The sequence below is a fragment of the Callospermophilus lateralis genome, chromosome 4 (assembly GCF_048772815.1).
Source record: "Callospermophilus lateralis isolate mCalLat2 chromosome 4, mCalLat2.hap1, whole genome shotgun sequence".
Lineage (NCBI taxonomy): Eukaryota > Metazoa > Chordata > Mammalia > Rodentia > Sciuridae > Callospermophilus > Callospermophilus lateralis.
Genome location: NC_135308.1, coordinates 58397088 through 58414938, shown reverse-complemented (window position 1 = coordinate 58414938; position 17851 = coordinate 58397088). Strand labels below are relative to the sequence as shown.

The window sequence follows — 17851 nt, the reverse complement described above, 5'->3', positions numbered from 1 at the left end:
ACTCAACCACTGAGCCACATCCCCAGCCTTTTTTTTTTTTTTTTTTTTTGTATTTAGAGATAGTTTCTTGCTGAGTTGTTTAGGGCCTGAGACAGGCTTTGTATTTACAATCCTCCTGTCAGCCTGAAGAGCACCACCATGCCCAGCCATATTGTTTTTTTGTTGTTAAATTAGGTAGCACATGTATAGGTGAACAATGGCCAAATGATTCCTTGTGATTTCGTTACATTTGCCATAGGACTTGAAGAAAAAAACAAATGAGCTCAGAATCTCTGTTAGCTGTGTCTTGAACTTAACTATAATAGTGCATATTAATAAAAGTAAAGATATTTGTTTGAGATAACTAATCCAACATATATTGCTGTAGTAGATGGTATAGATGAACATTAATAACATCAGACTAGACACTCTAATTTTTCTTTTGTTTTTTCTTCTTCCTCCCCATCTCTCCCCTCACTTGCCCCTCCAAACACCATAATCTAAAATTATTTGCATTTGCTCACACAAGTAAAACTGTCTGCAGTATACATGTATTGAAAATGTTTTCTCATAGTTTATACATCCTTCTTCGGTGGTGTTTTCATATTGATGCATTCATTCAGTAAATGCCTTTTAAGTGCCATCTGTGTACCTCACTTGTTATAGCAGTGCAAACAGACACAAGTGCTTGTTGTTGTGGAGCTGATGTTCTGGTGGTAGTCATCACCCATTTGATAAAAAGCAGCATGTATAGCAAATACAGATGATACAGTGTAACTGCTGTTTTCCTCACAGCTTTTGCTCATACTTGTGGTAGATCCTAAATAGAGGAAGGGGATGGAGTTAGGCAGTGTGAAATTATATTTTAAGCAAATAAAATCGAACAGAATAAGTCTTTTCTCATTTTTTCATATAACTTATTTTGAACTGAGACTTTCCATAACATTACAGTTTTTACATCTTTAATATGCTTTAGACATGCTTGGGATGGAAGTGCTATCATATTTTCAACATTGCACCACCCAATGTGTGTGTGTGTGTGTGTGTGTGTGTGTGTGTGTGTATGTGTGTGTGTGTGTGTTTGCTGGGATTTAACCCAGATCCTTGCACCTGCTAGGCAAGCTCTCTACCATTAAGCCACATACCCAGCCCTGTCTTTCCTATTGAAAAGGCAACTTACACATTACCAAATTTCATTATTTTAGTGCAAAACACTAGTAAAACTAGTCATATATAACACATTTTCCATTTAAAATTTAATGTTAAAGAAGGGAAAACCATAATGATGATCCACTGTAATCCTTTCCAGTGAGTTGAAAGTCACACACCATAAAATTAATCATTTTGAGGCGAACAGGAATGGCATCTATCATAATGCTGCATGACCCTTACCTTCATTGAGTTTTAAAATGTGTAATTTTAAAAGACAGGTGGTACAAAATTATAAATAAACTGTCTTTCAAAGATATAAGGAGATAGAAAAGCTAATTATTTCTATTTTAATTACTATACATTGTATATGTTTTGAACTATCATATGTGTAAAAGTCTATGTCAATTCAAAAGAAAAAGTCAAATTAAAAATCTTAAAAAAACAAAAGACAAAATGAGTTGGTATTATAACTAAATATTTTACTCGTGGGAAGTAAAAAATTAATAGGTTCTTTCAAAGTAAACTATAAATGTAAACTCACCATAACATTATATACAATAAAATATTTTTCTATATGAAGTTCTCACATCCACATCTTTGAGATAATTCACTGAATCTTGAATTGCAAAAGATCATAAAGAACAAAATGTGCCAGAGCCAATTGGTCATCATGTTACAAAATGAGAACACAGAGCACCTTCAATCAATATCAAGCATCCGATACAGCATCTCACAAAAATAATTCTTAAAATTAAGTAAAATTGTCTTCTCTAAGAACCTTTTAAGTGGATAAGGATAAAACATAGAGTCTTGATTTCTCCTCAAAGTGGGCAGAAAATACCTAATACCTGCCCAATAGAAATGACTTTCGTCTCACTCATTTAGCATTGTCAATAATGCAGAAAAATATCAAACAGCATATGGATTGAGTTTGCCTCAGATAACTTTTTTGTTTGGTTGGGACAGAAGTACAGAAAACAATTAAATATTGGTTTATTCCAAGACTTCTGTCCATCTGTAATAACATCATTGGAATGACAGTGTTTCACTAGAACAGGCTAAATTCACATCAAGCATATTTTGGAACAATCGAAGCATATTTGAGAATCAAGTATTTGAACTAGACATTAAAAGGTTGAACATATGAAAGAAAGTACAGATGATATTTTAGATAAATGGATATGAAAAAGTCTACCAATTTGTTAGGGGCACAATAATCTATGTATTTTTAATCCAATCTCAATTAAAAATAAAACCAAGCAAAATATGTGTGTTGAATTGCCAACACAGCTCTAGATTTAGGACAAGCAGAAGTTGATAGTCCCAATTGTTAGTATCAAGAAGATGTCAGTATCTTTACAAGATATTATTCAATAATTATACATGACAGTTAAAATATGCCCCAATAATAGTACAGTGAGGTAATCCATGACTTGGAAGATTAGGAAGGGCTCCGTGGAGGCTGAGGGGATGTTTTGGATTGGTGGGAAGAGTCTTAACAGGTCCATTTTGGTACTTGATGCTCTGATAGAACAGCAAGATTTTAAAATTTCCTTTGGGCTTTGGAGCTTTCTTGTGAAAATCATGATTTCATATTTCATTAGCAAAAAAAAATATATAAATTACCATTTATACCTAGTTATCTTAAAAAATGAAATTACTGCTATCATCATTCTATATTATATACCATGAAATAAATCTTATCTTTTTTAAGTGATAAAATTTAGGAACTTTTGCAAAGAGCAAACTACAAAAAAAAAATGCAAAAGAGAAAATAAACTTGGATAATGTGGTCAAACCCAAATGCCATTTATCATCCCTTTTCATCTGCTACATACTTCTGAAAATGAAAGCAGAAGTAAGTAGCTAGCTTGGGTTGAAGTAGAAGAGGAGTTTAAGTATTTTTTATGCAATAAGAGGATTTGTTTTCAATGAAACTGACTTACAAGGAAGCTGGAATATCAAGAATGTGGATCAGAAATACAAGGTATATTTTACCTGCTTCTTCCAAATCCATTCTATTACTATGTCTCCTCTTGACCCAGGTTGGCTTACATATATTTGCTTCTCCTGTTGTGGCAGCAAACTCTTTGTCACTCTCTCCATCAACATTTAGTATTCCTGTCCTGAGTCTGGACTGGCACTGTGATTATTTAACAAAGAAGATGCAATGCAAATAACTTGTGGCACTCCACACCAGTCTTTATCAGGACTGGAAGCCTATGCTTCCTTTCAGAACCTAACCACCATGCTATGCAAAGCTCAAGCTACATGGAGAAGCCACATGCTGGTCTGCCATTTGACACCTCCAGGTGAGCTCCCAGCTGACATCTGCTTCAGCTGCCAGTCATATATGTGAGCTACCTTGAATGTTCAGGCCAAATTATGTCTCTAGCGGGCATCAAATGGGGCAGGAGAACCACTCAGCTGAACCCAGTAAATCAACAACCTAGTGAGACATAATAAAGATTGCTATTTTAAGCTATTTCAGGGCAGTTTATTTTGCAGCAATATGTAATTGAAATAGCTCCCCCAAAAGAGTTCTGGAATTGAGACTATAGAAGAGCTCATTTAATTTAAATTAAAAATAGATCATATTTAAATGATGTTTAATCATTATAAATAACTTCTGGAAATCAGTAGGCAAAATTTTAGAAGGCTCTTGTTTTGGAAACTAGGCACCTTTAAATTTGTTAATTATAGTAAGGTAAAAAATTCACGTTTGATTGTTTATTCTTTCTGGTTCTCGTATTCTCTTGTTGAATTGAAATGTAAAGAATACATAATAGATATACTGTTTTGATTGAAAAAAGCAGTGTTTTTCAGCATAAATAGCTTGAGTCAGGCCTTCTTCAGATCTTGGCTCTTTATTTAGTCATTTACTCCATCGCTAAATTACCTAAATTTCCTGAGCCCATGTCTCTTTATTTTCAAGGTAATAAGGACTATATAGTATTAGCAAAGATCAGAAATAATGTATGCTATGAACTTAGCAGAGTGCCAGGCACATAGGTAGAGCTCAAATAAATGTAGCTTTTATTATGAAAAAGGTGGTAATAGAAGGTTTTAAAAAGGTAGTAGAAAGATTATCTCTTTTCATGTCTTTTTAAGAGGACATGGAAATATGGGTGTTCCTGGGGTTTATTACAGTGGAACTTTAAGGGTTAAATATAGTTTGTTCTATCGTTCTTCCTGTGGACATGAGTATGTTTCATCCAAAGGCAATTCTGACCTATAACCCCATGTATGCTACCCTTCCTCGTGTACTTATTGCTGTAGATTTGATGAAGGGATAAAGGTAACTTCTGGCTCCTAGTCCCCAGGGTAGAACTAATGGAGAATTCCTTTTATTCTTCACCTCCTGTCCTATTCCCTTTCCCCAGTTACATTCATCTTCCAATTTAGTAGAAGAAAACAATTTTATAGGAAACTGACTGTCTGCAAGCTGATCTCAGTGCCAACGTGCCACGGAGTTCATGAAATCCATTCCCAGGGAGCAAGCACACTCATCCCAAAGTTTGATTTGTGTAGTCCAGGGCAAGGAATAGTTGTAGCAACCCTTAAGACACTATCTCTGATATTTTGCTCCTGCCTTTGTATAACATATTGTCTGTCTTTGAAAGTTTTGGTGGTTTTTAATATGACAACTAGAGGGACATCCCCTAGCTTATTATGTCTGTTCAATATTTAACTCTTTTATTTAACTTTTTAAAAAATACATTCTTTTAGTTGTTGATGGACCTTTATTTTACTTACTTGCTTATATGAGATGCTGAGAATCGAGCCCAGCATGTCACAAATGCTAGGCAAGCCCTCCACCACTAAGCCACAACTCCAGTCTGCAATATGTTAGCTCATAATGATTAAGGTGAGGTAATTATGATTGGTGCAAGTTAACAACAGATTTTCACATCTCTGGGTTATTGTTCTTGGTTTCTTCTCTCACCTGTATGACTTGGGGCTAGAGGATACTCCACTTTGGTCTTTGAAATTTAGATGACCATGCCCAAGATGAACTGTCAAAATATCAAACTTGAGTGTTATATTGGTTTGGGGGCAGAATTGAAGAATTGCTATGAATATAAATTGAGTGATCTTTGAACAAATTATAAATGATTCTAACTTAGCCTAAACCTTTACCTGCTTATGTGGTTTTGGAATACTTATATGAATATTGATAATTAAGATCATAATGCTTCAGTATTTTCTGTACTATAAAATTTCCTGTCCATCACTGGAATCTTTATTAAGAGAGCTCTCAATACTTTAAAATTAACAGGTAAAGCTAGAAAATGAGCATAGAAATGATTTTAAAATGTGGTTATTGGTGTATAGATGCAGGTCATAGAGAGCTGAACTTAAGTATAACTCATTTTGTCCATAAGGTTGTCATAGTTATGGTTACAATTATGCAAATTAATTCCAGCTTTTGTTGTTAGTGATAATACTGAAAATACAGTTTAAGATATTACTACCCTTGAAATCTTTTATAACTATGGGGTAATTTCATATTGAAGGAAATGATAATATTCTTATCTCCTGCCATTTGAAGCTTAAACATATTTCAAAAGAGTTGAAATTGTGCTATACAAAATATAAAGTGCTTAAAGCAGATTTTCATAGGACTTGTGCTTCAAATTTTACGGCTTCTGGGACTCATTTGATGGATATATAGTATAGATTTAGAGAGTTTTTTTAAGACTCCTATTGACATAAGTGAATACAATGGTTCCTTGGAAACCATTCAGATGTCCAGTCTCAGTGAAGTGTGCATTAAGGTTCAGATGCATATAGCACACATAGATGTGCAACAGAATGTTCTAAGGAGCCTGCCTTCTCCATTAAGGACATTGCATTTCTTTTCATCTTTTAATGACTACTGGTTTAACAGGGGGAAAAAAAAAAACCAGCATAGAAACTGTAAGGTACAGCTCCTGAAACCTAACCCGAAAGGCATGCTGTATTGAAAACTCTTCTCAATACTTGCAGTGCCTTTATAGCTGAGGACATGTGGTATATATTACAGCATCCAGGGAATTCAAACCTCCGCAGTGTGGAATCACAATGAAAGGCTAATTTAAAAATGAAGCAGTAGCCCTTGCTCCTATGTTACTTACCAGTGTGTCCTAATCTCTTGACATTAATTTAGCCTGCTCTGGGTAGAACAAGGGAAATGCAAATTTAAGGAAAGGGGATGTAGGGGCTTCTCTTCCTTCCCTTAGTACTTCTCATCCTCTAACACTCTGCATTTCACATCGGACAGTATAAAGTCTCACACAGTCATCATAGAAAGGGCTAAAGGCAGAGCTGTCCATGGTTAGAAAACAATGTTTCTAACTGTTGGTTGAAAATTAGGTAATAACAGTCCTGCTGGTGAACAAAACTTATTAGAGTAGACTGGGGAACCAATGCTATCTCTCAGCAGCAGGCAGGAAGAAATTGCTGTTGAAAAAGCTTACCTCTCTGGGGAGGAATCAGATATCAGACTTTGCCAAACCTCAGGTCCAACCCATAAGGTCCCACCTACATCCCCCGCCCCATCCCAGCTTTGTTAGATTGCTAGAATCGATCGCTGGCTTTTCCTGACCCAACAGTAGGTGAAGGAAAGAGTCAGCAAGAGGGAGAGCAAGCAAGGGGGGGTAGGGGGAGTTGGAAGACTGGGGCTGCTTTTCTAGAGAAAGAAAGAGAAAGGGAAAGGGGGGCGGGTGTGCATGGGGACCAAGCTTAACTGGTGCCTGCCTGCTTCTCTTTGATTTGATGGCCTTTATTCCTTCTAATTGGATAAAATAGGAAGTCACTGGCAGTCCTGTGTTGCTGGGTGCACAGTACTGATTTTTACTCAGACCAGCCGGCAGCTTAGAGTGGGGGATAGAAGGCGGGGGCTGGGAGAGTGGGGAGAGAGGGGGGAGAGTGAGAGAGAGAGAAGAGAAGAGAAGAGAAGAGAAGAGAAGAGAAGAGAAGAGAAGAGAAGAGAAGAGAAGAGAAGAGAAGAGAAGAGAAGAGAAGAGAAGAGAAGAGAAGAGAGAGGAGAGAGACAGGACGAGTTTGGGATGAGGGGAAAAAAGAGAAAGAGACTATGAAGAAGGAAGACTGCAGAGGAAGAAAGTGAGCGCTCAAGAAGGACAAAGAGGAGTGGTTGGGGGGTGGGGGTGGAGGCAGGGCGGGGAAGGGAGTTACCGCCCCTCCTGGCCGCAGGCTTTCCTTCAGATCCCTCTGTGATGCTACTGTTTGCAGTGATGCTTGGAGGGCAGGCACCTGCTGCTCTGTAATGATTCAGCCTCTTTCAGCCGTCGCGTTAACACAACAGGATGCTGTTGCTACTGTCACTGCTGCCTCTCCTGCCGCCGCCGCTGCTGCCGCCGCCGCCGCCGCCGCTGGTCCTGCTTTTGCTTTTACTTCTCCTGCATGACACTTGTTTTCTTCATCTAAGCAGACACCAGCTTCAGATGCTTGAGGTGAGAAACATGCCTTTCAGTTTGGGCTACTGGTTTACTTAATTAGCCAGCCATCAACGGTTCCGATTCTATTTTGGCCCCTCCTGACCAGCCGGGATGGTTTGCAGAAGCATTTAAAAGAACTGGAAAAGTGGCCCAGAAACAACAGCTAAAGAATTATTACAATATACTTTTATTTTGTAGTTACCAGAAGCTTTTCTTTCTTTCTTTTTTCTTTTTTCTTTTTTTCCCCCTCTATTCTTCCAACTGAACTCCTCTCGCTTTTGATAATGGCCTTGGACTTGGACGACTTATCGATTTCCCCCTCTAAGATGCTGTATCATTTGGTTGGGGGGGGCTCTGCATGGTAATGGACCGTGAGAGAGGCCAGGCCTTCTGGAGGTGAGCCGATGGAGATTTATTCCCCAGACATGTCTGAGGTGCCTCCTGTGAGGTCCTCTAGCCCCTCCACTCAGCTGAGTGCAGACCCATCTCTGGACGGGCTTCCGGCAGCTGAAGACATGCCAGAGACCCAGACTGAAGATGGGAGAACCCCTGGACTTGTGGGCCTGGCCGTGCCCTGCTGTGTGTGCCTGGAAGCGGATCGCCTGAGAGGTTGCCTCAACTCAGAGAAAATCTGCATTGTCCCCATTCTGGCTTGCCTGGTCAGCCTCTGCCTCTGCATTGCTGGCCTCAAGTGGGTATTTGTGGACAAAATATTTGAGTACGACTCTCCTACTCACCTTGACCCTGGGGGCTTAGGCCAGGACCCTATTATTTCTCTGGATCCAACTGCTGCCTCAGCTGTGTGGGTATCATCTAAGGCATACACTTCACCTGTCTCTAGGGCTCAATCTGAAACTGAGGTTCAAGTTACAGTGCAAGTTGGCAACACTGCTGGGTCCTCTGAACCTTCAGCAGCACCAACCCCGAAGAATCGTATTTTTGCTTTTTCTTTCCTGCCATCCACTGCACCGCCCTTCCCTTCAACCACTCGGAACCCCGAGGTGAGAACACCCAAGTCAGCAACTCAGCCACAAACAACAGAAACTAATCTCCAAACTGCTCCTAAACTTTGTAAGTAGAGAGACAGAGAGAGAGATGATGGTGATGCATAAAGGGTGGGATGCAGCTTCCAGGAGGTGTTCTCTAGAATCAGTGTGTAGCTGCTTCCTTTCTTCTTGGGTTTTAATTGTATGGTTTTATTGGAGCAAATCATGTGACTCTCATGCTCAGGGTAGTATTGAAGAGATGAGTAAAAGAAAAAAAATTGTATAAACTCCTGGTATTAATCAGTTTTCTAACAGCAGCTCCCGCTAGATGGATTGTTAAATCTGGGATTTGGGATTCAAAACTTCAGCATCAGAAGGTCATGCTTGAATTTAAGTTAAATTCAGTTTATCTCTGATGTTTTTAGAAATTAAAACATCAGGCCATCCTTTATTATTTAATAGGAATATAGCTTCCATATACCCATGAGCATTATTTGGCATTTTACTTTTTCCAATTTTAAAAGTTGCTCTTCCCCTCCAGTAGCCCCAAACTGCCCGTTACCTGTCTCCATCTCTTCTTCCTATTCCCTCACCACTTCTCCCTGACCTTTGTGTTTTCATTGTTTCTTCCCCAAACTGCAGCAAGTCTGTAGGTCTTTATAGTGCTCAGCTCTCCCTAGCCTGACACTATTGCTGTCCCACCCAATTTGTACTTTTGGTTACTGAGCACTTATCAGGAGCAGTGTTCAAGACACATTGCAATTCTGCAGGAAGGGATTTTCCCAGATTAGTTTTGTCTCCTATAATCAGACATTTAAATAGCTTCCTTGGCAGTCATTAAAGTATAAGTTCCATTAGTGAAGTACATCATTTTTTTCAGACATGTGTCATTTTAGCCTGCCAGGTTGCAGCAGCCTGTTTAATAACGTGTGAGTGAAGAGACTACGCTCTTAAAACAATTCAGAACAATATAATGCCATCTGCACTGGGGCATTGCGATAGTTTTATAATGGAAAGTTGAAAGGATGAAACCATGACTAGTCAGATTATTCTAGATATCTACATATAGAAGGGAGGAGTTTTTATAGCCTCCCCCTTTAATATTTTTGCTTTTATTCTCTATCACTTTTTACCATTGATGAATTTTCACTTACAAGAAAAAAAGTAAAAAAAACAGAGTTTTTTCCTCAAAAATGTCTTCAAAAATCTTTCAGAGGTAAAAGAATTGAAGGTAGAGAATCTATGATGCAATATCCTATCTGTTTTCCCTCTAGATCATAATGAAGACTAAAGAATACCTCCTTCAGACATTGTGTTCAGTATGCAGTAGTGCAGTGTGTTACAGAAAGACAGAGATAACTTGCTATGTGCTTGAAAAGATTCAAGATCTTTTCACACACACAACATTTTGGTGGCAAAGACTTGAAAAGAAGCTTCTTTTTTTCCCCCAGATGTAATTAGGAAGACCTTTCTTATGCAGACACTGCTTTGCATCTTTATGGAATCCCTGAAGCATCATTAAAGGTCTGACAGATATCACTGCATTCTCTGCCTCTTCCCACCTGGCAAAGTGACCGGGAAATAATACCCAGATGAAATGACAAGCTATAAAAAGCAAGTGCAGATCCTGCACAGGGAAGCAAAATTCACCGTGAAGACAAGGTTACTTCTTTGTCTTCATAATTTTCAATCTAAGTCTTTAATGAAAATATTCCTGATCAATTGAATGAGCCCCTACCCCCGACCCCCTCAAAAAGGATGGTTATTTGGAAAACCCTTTAGCTAAATTCTATAATTTTGTCATTTGATGTAATCCTGCAAAGAAATATGTAGCATATTTTTCTGATCTAGGACCTTATTAGAAAGTAGTTGTGAAGTTTTAAGAAATTGTTTCAAAGGGAAATTCTTTTAAGTGTTTTAATAGCATGTACATTCCATCTGGTATATCTTTTTCTTTCTTTCCCCCGCCCCCAAGACAGGGCATTGATTTTGTGGCATTTGCAATAAGGGGATAAAATTTACTGCTGCCTAAAAGCATCATTGTGGCCAGTTCTGGCCAGATACACAGCTGTAGCATTCTGAAGTCCATCAGAGATAACCAGCCTGGAAAAATAGTTTTCTCCTGAAAACTTAGGAGTAGACAGTTGGTTAACATTTTAAAGCCCATAGGAAACTCTACGTGGGAAACTGTTATTTTTTTAGACTGGTACCTTAAAAAAATTATGAGTTCATTTTTTTGGGGGGCGGGGGTAGGGGTTAGTCTAGGCAGCTTTGCTTTCAGAAACTTGTAATTGGTTATTTTTGTTATTTTAAAAGCTTATAGCCATTAAATAAAGGAAAGCAAAATAAATAAATAAATAAAAAGCTTAGAATGGAATTATATTTTTTTACAATTAGGTATTGCTCAGTTGCAGAAAGAACTGGGCCTGTCCTCTCATCATGCATGTTTTTGACAGGAACTAAGCTGTCACGACTTGTATTTTTAAATGACATTATCATATCTGAAACATGCTCTGCCATGGTTTCAGGACTTTACGCTTCCTTTTCCATTTTCCTCTGTCTCAGCATATTCAGCATATTATACATAGGGCTGTGGCCTTCAAGGTCATGTCTGTTGAAGGCTAATTGATTCTTCTTTATCCTGGAGCCTGAGAGAGTAGTAGAGGGACAATCCTAGTAATTGTGTCTGCTGTGTTAGTCCCCAAACCAATCTATCTCCTTGTATTAGGGTTTCATTTTATAAATACTAGAGTTATTCCCTTCCTCAATGACTCTTGTTAAATTACAACAAGTTTTTTTTTGTCTTTATTAGACTAAAAAAAGTACAAATCATAGCATTTTAAATTGCCTATAGGTATAATGACTATGTCTGGTTTTCCAAAATTAGTATTTCTTTCATTTTATAATTTTATGTTTTCACTGCATTAATGTATGTAGACATGTAAGTTATTATGAAATCTAACATATGACTGGATGAAAATATGTATGTGTAAATATATATATATACATATATATATGTATATATATATATTTTATTCTGAAGTTTTTCTATGTGTGTTTAGCAATTTTTCACCACTACAAAGATTATATTGTTGTGATACTAATTAAATTTTTGATTTGCATTGAATCACATAATACTTGGACCATTTTAGAGGAGAGGAGGGTGCTGGGATGGAACCAGGGTCAAGGAACTATATCCCCAACCCAACTCATTAATTTGTTTTCTTTGGCTAGGCCTTAGAATTTTTCTTACCCTCTTTTTATATGGAAAAGACTGACACTTTTTGGAGGTTGCAAACTTAGACTAAAAAAATTTAAAGAACTGATTGTTTAGAATACAGCAAGGAAACTGTGGTACCATCTTGAAATAAAATGTTTTCTGGATGGGAAACCCAGCTTGACAATAGACTCTCAGATTCAAGAATATATTGGTATTTTCACCTTGGGCCAAATTTGTTTTGCTTTGTCTTAAATCTTTTCATTAGGTTTCATGGTAGACCATTATTACCATAGTGACAATATGAATTACCACCATGTGCAAAAGATCAACATGATTGAACATACCAAAGAGTTTCTTTCCTTTGGTTTCAAAGTGCCATTTTAGTTCAAGTTTATCCTTTTCCTAGTGCCTCATGATTGTACTTGAAGGAGTTTTGGAAGTGATTTCAAGTAACTTTTCTGCACTTTAACCATGTTTGTTTATAGTCTAAAACATTTAAAATTGGAAGGAACTGAAAGATTCTCAATTTGAACTAAATAATTGAAGCAATTAGTAAAATTCTTCTGTGAAAAGTCACTAACCTAAAAAATTAAAAGAAATAGAAAATTAGTAGTAGCCTACCTTCCAGAATTTAAACACACACACACACACACACACACACACACACACACACACACACACATATTCTTTCTCTGGCTCTCTGCTATTTCTTCCTAACATTTTATCCCTGTTACAGAGAGTTAAAGTTGGAGACTAAGTCTAAGTGACTAGCAATTAGACAGGTACTTTAAGTGGGACCACTAGTAAAGTGTGTATAGTTCGTATCACCAAAATTAATTTTTTTTTCTCACCTTCCTATTTTTCTCTTATTAATTTTTTCTGTAGTGGTAGTCTTTTCCCTCTTTATCCAATCAACCATACCATATTCAGCTTGCTTTTGAAAACAGCATGGGTTGCCCAGGGTGAGCTGTTCCCTAATAGATAGCAGATGGCTATATGGCTCACCTCTTTCCTGTACATTCTGCTTCTATTTTTTCCTCCATATTCCTTTGTGATACCCAGATCAGCCTTCTTCCTGTTCTTCCTTCCCAATTATATTTTGAATCCCTTTAATTCTAATTCTCTCTGTTCTAATTATGATATTCTGGCTTCACATGTCAGTATTTCATTGCATCCTAAGATACCAATGCATCTTCACCTGTCTTTTCACATATAACTTTATTTATTGCATTTAATACTGACTTGTATTTGCATATGCCACAAAATACATACAAAAAACAGTCTCCAGCCACCCAAAATATACACTACCTTCTTGTTGGCATGATCAATTTAACTACATGTCCTTCTTTTTTGTTTCCCTTTCTTAGTGTGCTTGATGCAGGTTTCTCTGCTGATTGCTTGTATGCTTATTCATACCAGCATTTATGCGTTCCCAGAAAATCATTAAGTCTTAAGTCATGCATCTTTGTTCTTCCTCCTTCTCTTGTTCTTTTAATAACACTTCATAGTGTCCTTTTAAAGCATGAAGGAAGAGATATTTTATAGATCAAATAACCAAAGCATTAAAAAGTTATGGCTTGTCTAGAAGTTCCTGAGAACCAAGGATATAACCCTTGTCCAATGAGTTTATTGAACTTTCTACTAAATCATACATGTCTACTTTTATGCTCATGGCTCCACTTTTATTATTTTTTCTATATGTTACTATTTCATTTTTCTTTTATTATTTCCTTGTTTCTCTCCATTCAGCAAAGTACATTAAGTGCCTACTATGTCTCAGGCACTGTTCTTAACTGGTTATGTGGTAGTGACAAACTGTAGAGCTCATTGTCCTCATGCAGCTTATAGTCTAGTGGAATTTAAGACTCTGGCCACATAACTCACATTGAGATATTTGACTACTTTTTTAGATATACATATGCCCTCTGTGTTCAGCATCTCTTGTCTGGACCTTCATTTTATTCACTGTTTGTCTCTCCTTGTTCTTCCCTTGGTATATTTTTCTTTTCCTTCTGCTAAACACTGAACAGTTGCCCAGCAATGTCATTTATCTTAAAGTGACTAGTCCCACCTCTGCTACCAACAATCTGGATAGCCTTGGGTGAATATCTTTCCAGTCCTTTTGGGTACTCTGTGTGTGTGTGTGTGTGTGTGTGTGTGTGTGTGTGTGTGTGCATATGTGTGTGTAGTACTGGAGATTGAACCCAGGGCCTCATGAACCTTAGGCCAACACTTTACTACTGAACTTTGTCCCCAGCCCTTGGAGCACTCTTAAGATCTAAAATATATATACATATTACTAATATGTAAAGATTGTAAGATTATTTTCAGGTTCTGAAAAACTAGTAGCTATAAATATCTTTACTTCGATGTCTTGGTTGTATCTTGTATGTGGTGTTTTGACTCCCTGAACATAAAGATTGTTCAGGTATTCCCAAAATGTTTTAGTTTTATTGTCCAGAGAAAGGCTAGAATGTGCTACAAAGTTGTTAGTTCTCAAACTACATAGACACACAGGTTCATGTCGCATTCAGATGAAGACTGATTAGAAGTGACGTTAATCCCGAGGATTTCAAAATTTTCTTCTCCCAAGGTACTGCAGTGAATTTGACATCCTGTGTGTGTAAGCATTCAAAATGATTTCTGAAAAATATAATTGATGTCTTATAGTTGTAGAATTGTGTTTGTTGACCATCTTCAGAGATACTTGAGTTACTTCCCAAGTAGGGATATGCAGGTCTAGAAAGTGAAATGACTTCTCAAGGTTACTCTGTCAGTTGGTGGCTATGCTAAAGACTAAACCCAAAGTGATGATTTGCTTTGCCCTACCCAGATTTTCTTCTCAAAACCATTTTATAGCATTTATGTGCAAATAGCAAATACTACTATAATTTAAACAGTTTTGATTTTTCCCATTTATTAATTCTAACCCTAACTGATAGAACTTTTATCACTCCATTGCAGATGTCTTCTTTGAAAAACAGAATATAACTTCTGATTTTGATTAGTCTAGGATACCCCTCTAGAGACTGGACATCCATCTCTCAATATCATAGTATATGTGTTAAGTTCTTTAAAATTTAAACTTTTCTATTTTTATTGATGCATTATAATTATACATAATAGTGGGATTTGGCATACATGCATGTAACATAGTTGGGTCAGTTTCATTCCCCAATACCTATCCTTTCTCTTTTCTCCTTTCTCACTCTGGTTCCTTCCTTCGCCCTGCCCTACTGTACTCTACTGGTCTTCCTTCTATTTGTATGAGATTCCCCCCCTCTTGTATTGGAGTTTTTGTTTGTTTTTTTTTAATTAGAAACCAGCCCTTCTTATATTTTGAGACAGGGTCTCACTAAGTTCCTTAGGGCCTTGCTAGGTTGCAATGATCAAAGTTATCCCAACTAAAATTTGCCACTGTTTAATATGGGCACAGGAGTACATTCCTGTAATCCCAGTGGCGTGGGAGGCTGAGACAGGAAGATCTCAGGTTCAAAGCCAGCAACAGCAAAGCACCTAGAAACTCAGTGAGACCCTTTCTCTAAATAAAGTACAAAATAGGGCTGGGTAAATGGCTGGGGATATGGTCGAGTGCCCCTAAGTTCTAGCCCCAGTGCAAAAAAAAAAAAAAAAAAAAAAAAAAAAGGCCACTGTTTGAAAATAAATTGGTCCTTTATTACTAGAAGTATTCAAGCAGTGACACTGTTGGGGGAGTTTGGTGTTCCAAGGAGGTCATCAAGTGTTTTCTCTAACGTCCCTTACAGATCTGGTTCTCTGGTTCTCTCATCTCTTGTCTGCAGGCATTAGCTTTCCAGTTGGGCAGACTTGAATTTAAATCCTGCTTGCCCCAGTTTATGACCTTGAGCAAGTAAGATCATACTTCTGAATCTGTTTCTCATTTATGTGGGATAATGGTAATACACATGTGAGGCTCTCAAATGAGTTCTTGGAAACACCCAAGTCCTAGGCCTGAAACATCACTAATACAAAACCAGTACCAACTTTTCCCATTTTTTTACCTTTAACTCCTTTCTTCTTCACTTTGCCTTTTGCCTTCTTTGATCTTGACAGTAGTTTTATGTCCAAATTTGGAGAATAAGTTTAGGAGTTTGGGAATCTTATGAAAAACTTAGAAGCAAGCCAAGAATTGAAGAAGCATCATAGCAAAGCAGAACCTGCAGTAGAAACTTAGATCACACACTAGCTGTGCTCCTGGCCAGCTGTGTGACTCTGAACAAATCACCTCACCACTTGAGATTTAATTTTTACATCCAAACAAATGGGATGTTAATACCTAAAGCTCTTGAGAGATTGTGCTGAGGACAGAACAGTTTGCTCTGTGTGAAAAAATACTTGTTGTTAGGATGGCGCTTAAGAAATACTAATGTCTTTCATTTGTCTCTGTGCCAGAGATTACATATGCATATTTTCACACATGTTAACATTTCTATGAATAAATTGTAGGGTCCTTTATAATTGGATCAATTTAGTATGTCTTAGGATAATATAGAACTTTACTAATTACCTTAGCGCTCATGTTAGCGCTCATGCTTTAAAAAGAGTAATTTTTTTACCTCATAAAAATTGGCTAGATTTGCAAACTTATTAGTCTTTGAGTGATGTCCAAAAATCACCCTACAAGGGACTGGAAGAAAAGCAGAATGATAAGGAGATACTCGTAAAAGAGAAAAACAGAAGTGACTAAAGTTGTGTTTGTTAGGGAAGATTGAAAACAAACAGTTCAGTTGTAGCACAAAGGAGTAACTTGGCTGGAAAGATCATGAATCCTTACCATGAATAAAAATTATGTTTACATTACTGTTTTTATATTCCTATCTGGGATTTCCTGGCCCCAAAAGATCGGAATTAAGGTCTAAAAGCTATATTTAGCATTTAAAAAAAAACATGGAAATAACAGTTTACATAGAATAGTTTTACATAAGCAAAATCAAGTTAATTTAATTAAAAATATAATATTTTATTACATAATAAATGTATATACATGTGTATATTATACACATAATCCATATGCAAAATAATCTAGATAACAGAAAATGATTTCATAATTAATGAATAACATTGGGTATATGAAATTCATTTAAAATATATAAGAAAATACTGTTTATTAGTAGGTTTAGGGAGGAGAGAGGGTATACAGAGTCCTCTGGCCCCAAGTATTGCTGGAGGTTTATAAAAGGTAAAAGAGAAAACAATGCTGTTGTGAGAGTGGAAAATAATCATACCTTAAATATATATTAGAAGTTCTATTGTAATGAATTTAAAGTGAAGTCTTATTAGCTAGACTGTTGGTCACAACCCCATGAAAAGGAAAAAAAAAATCAGTTCTATTCTGGATATATGCACTCAAAGGGCCTTGGTGTTTTTATTGTGCACCTACTGAATTTTTTTAAAGACAGATACAATTTCATAAGAACTTGTCATTTTAAAAAATATATAGGAACAAGCATAGTAAATGTATTTTCATTTATTTTTTAATATAGAGCTACAAATATGTGAGAACTGTGTTTTGGTCACCTTGACTCTTATTACTTCAAGTATAATAGATTTGCTGCAGAAATTGAACTAGGTAATCAATATTGGAACAATGAGGCAGCTACTATTAAGGGGGAAATATTTAATAACAATCTAGGGCAGATTTTACCAGGGTCTAGGTTTTCTGATCGTGCAATGGAAATATGCAGATAGATCCACTAAAGTTTGATAAAAAATAATGGATCACTTCCTCAAGTAAAGCATTTTTTATTTTGTATCAGAAACACAGTGTGGTGCAACAGGCTTTGTTTACTTTAATTTTTAGCGATATTTACTTGAGTGTTAGAATAAGAAAAGCAATTCAATGAACCAAAATGTAACTTTTTGAACTGCATTTTATATAAAAGTTAATATAGAATCTATTATTAGTTCTAATTCTCTAATATCTAAAAACTTTCATCTGTAATTTTTTTATTTCAAAAACTCAATTTAAAATTAAACTGAATATGCATATACACAGATTCATTTGAATTATCAAAGCAGCCCAGCCCTGAAAACAGTGGTAGTTGTCAGTCAAAAGT

At 36.7% G+C, this 17851-nt stretch overlaps 2 protein-coding genes across 7 annotated transcripts in view; both read left to right on the top strand.

The window, feature by feature from the left end:
• The window catches only part of Nrg1 (neuregulin 1), a 997054-nt gene that overhangs the window by 877439 nt on the left and 101764 nt on the right, over nt 1–17851 (top strand). For 5 of the 6 annotated variants that reach the window (XM_076852508.1, XM_076852506.1, XM_076852507.1 and 2 more), the window contains exon 1: nt 7976–8642. The exons of the other annotated variant lie outside the window; for it this stretch is intronic. In XM_076852508.1, coding sequence (XP_076708623.1) covers nt 7976–8642 — 667 coding nt within the window. Of the gene's footprint in view, nt 1–7975; nt 8643–17851 lie in introns of those variants that run through there. 6 annotated transcript variants of the gene reach the window in all.
• On the top strand, nt 7440–7628 carry LOC143397410 (uncharacterized). The gene has a single exon (XM_076853455.1). It carries the CDS (start codon nt 7440–7442, stop codon nt 7626–7628), a length of 189 nt encoding a protein of 62 aa, XP_076709570.1.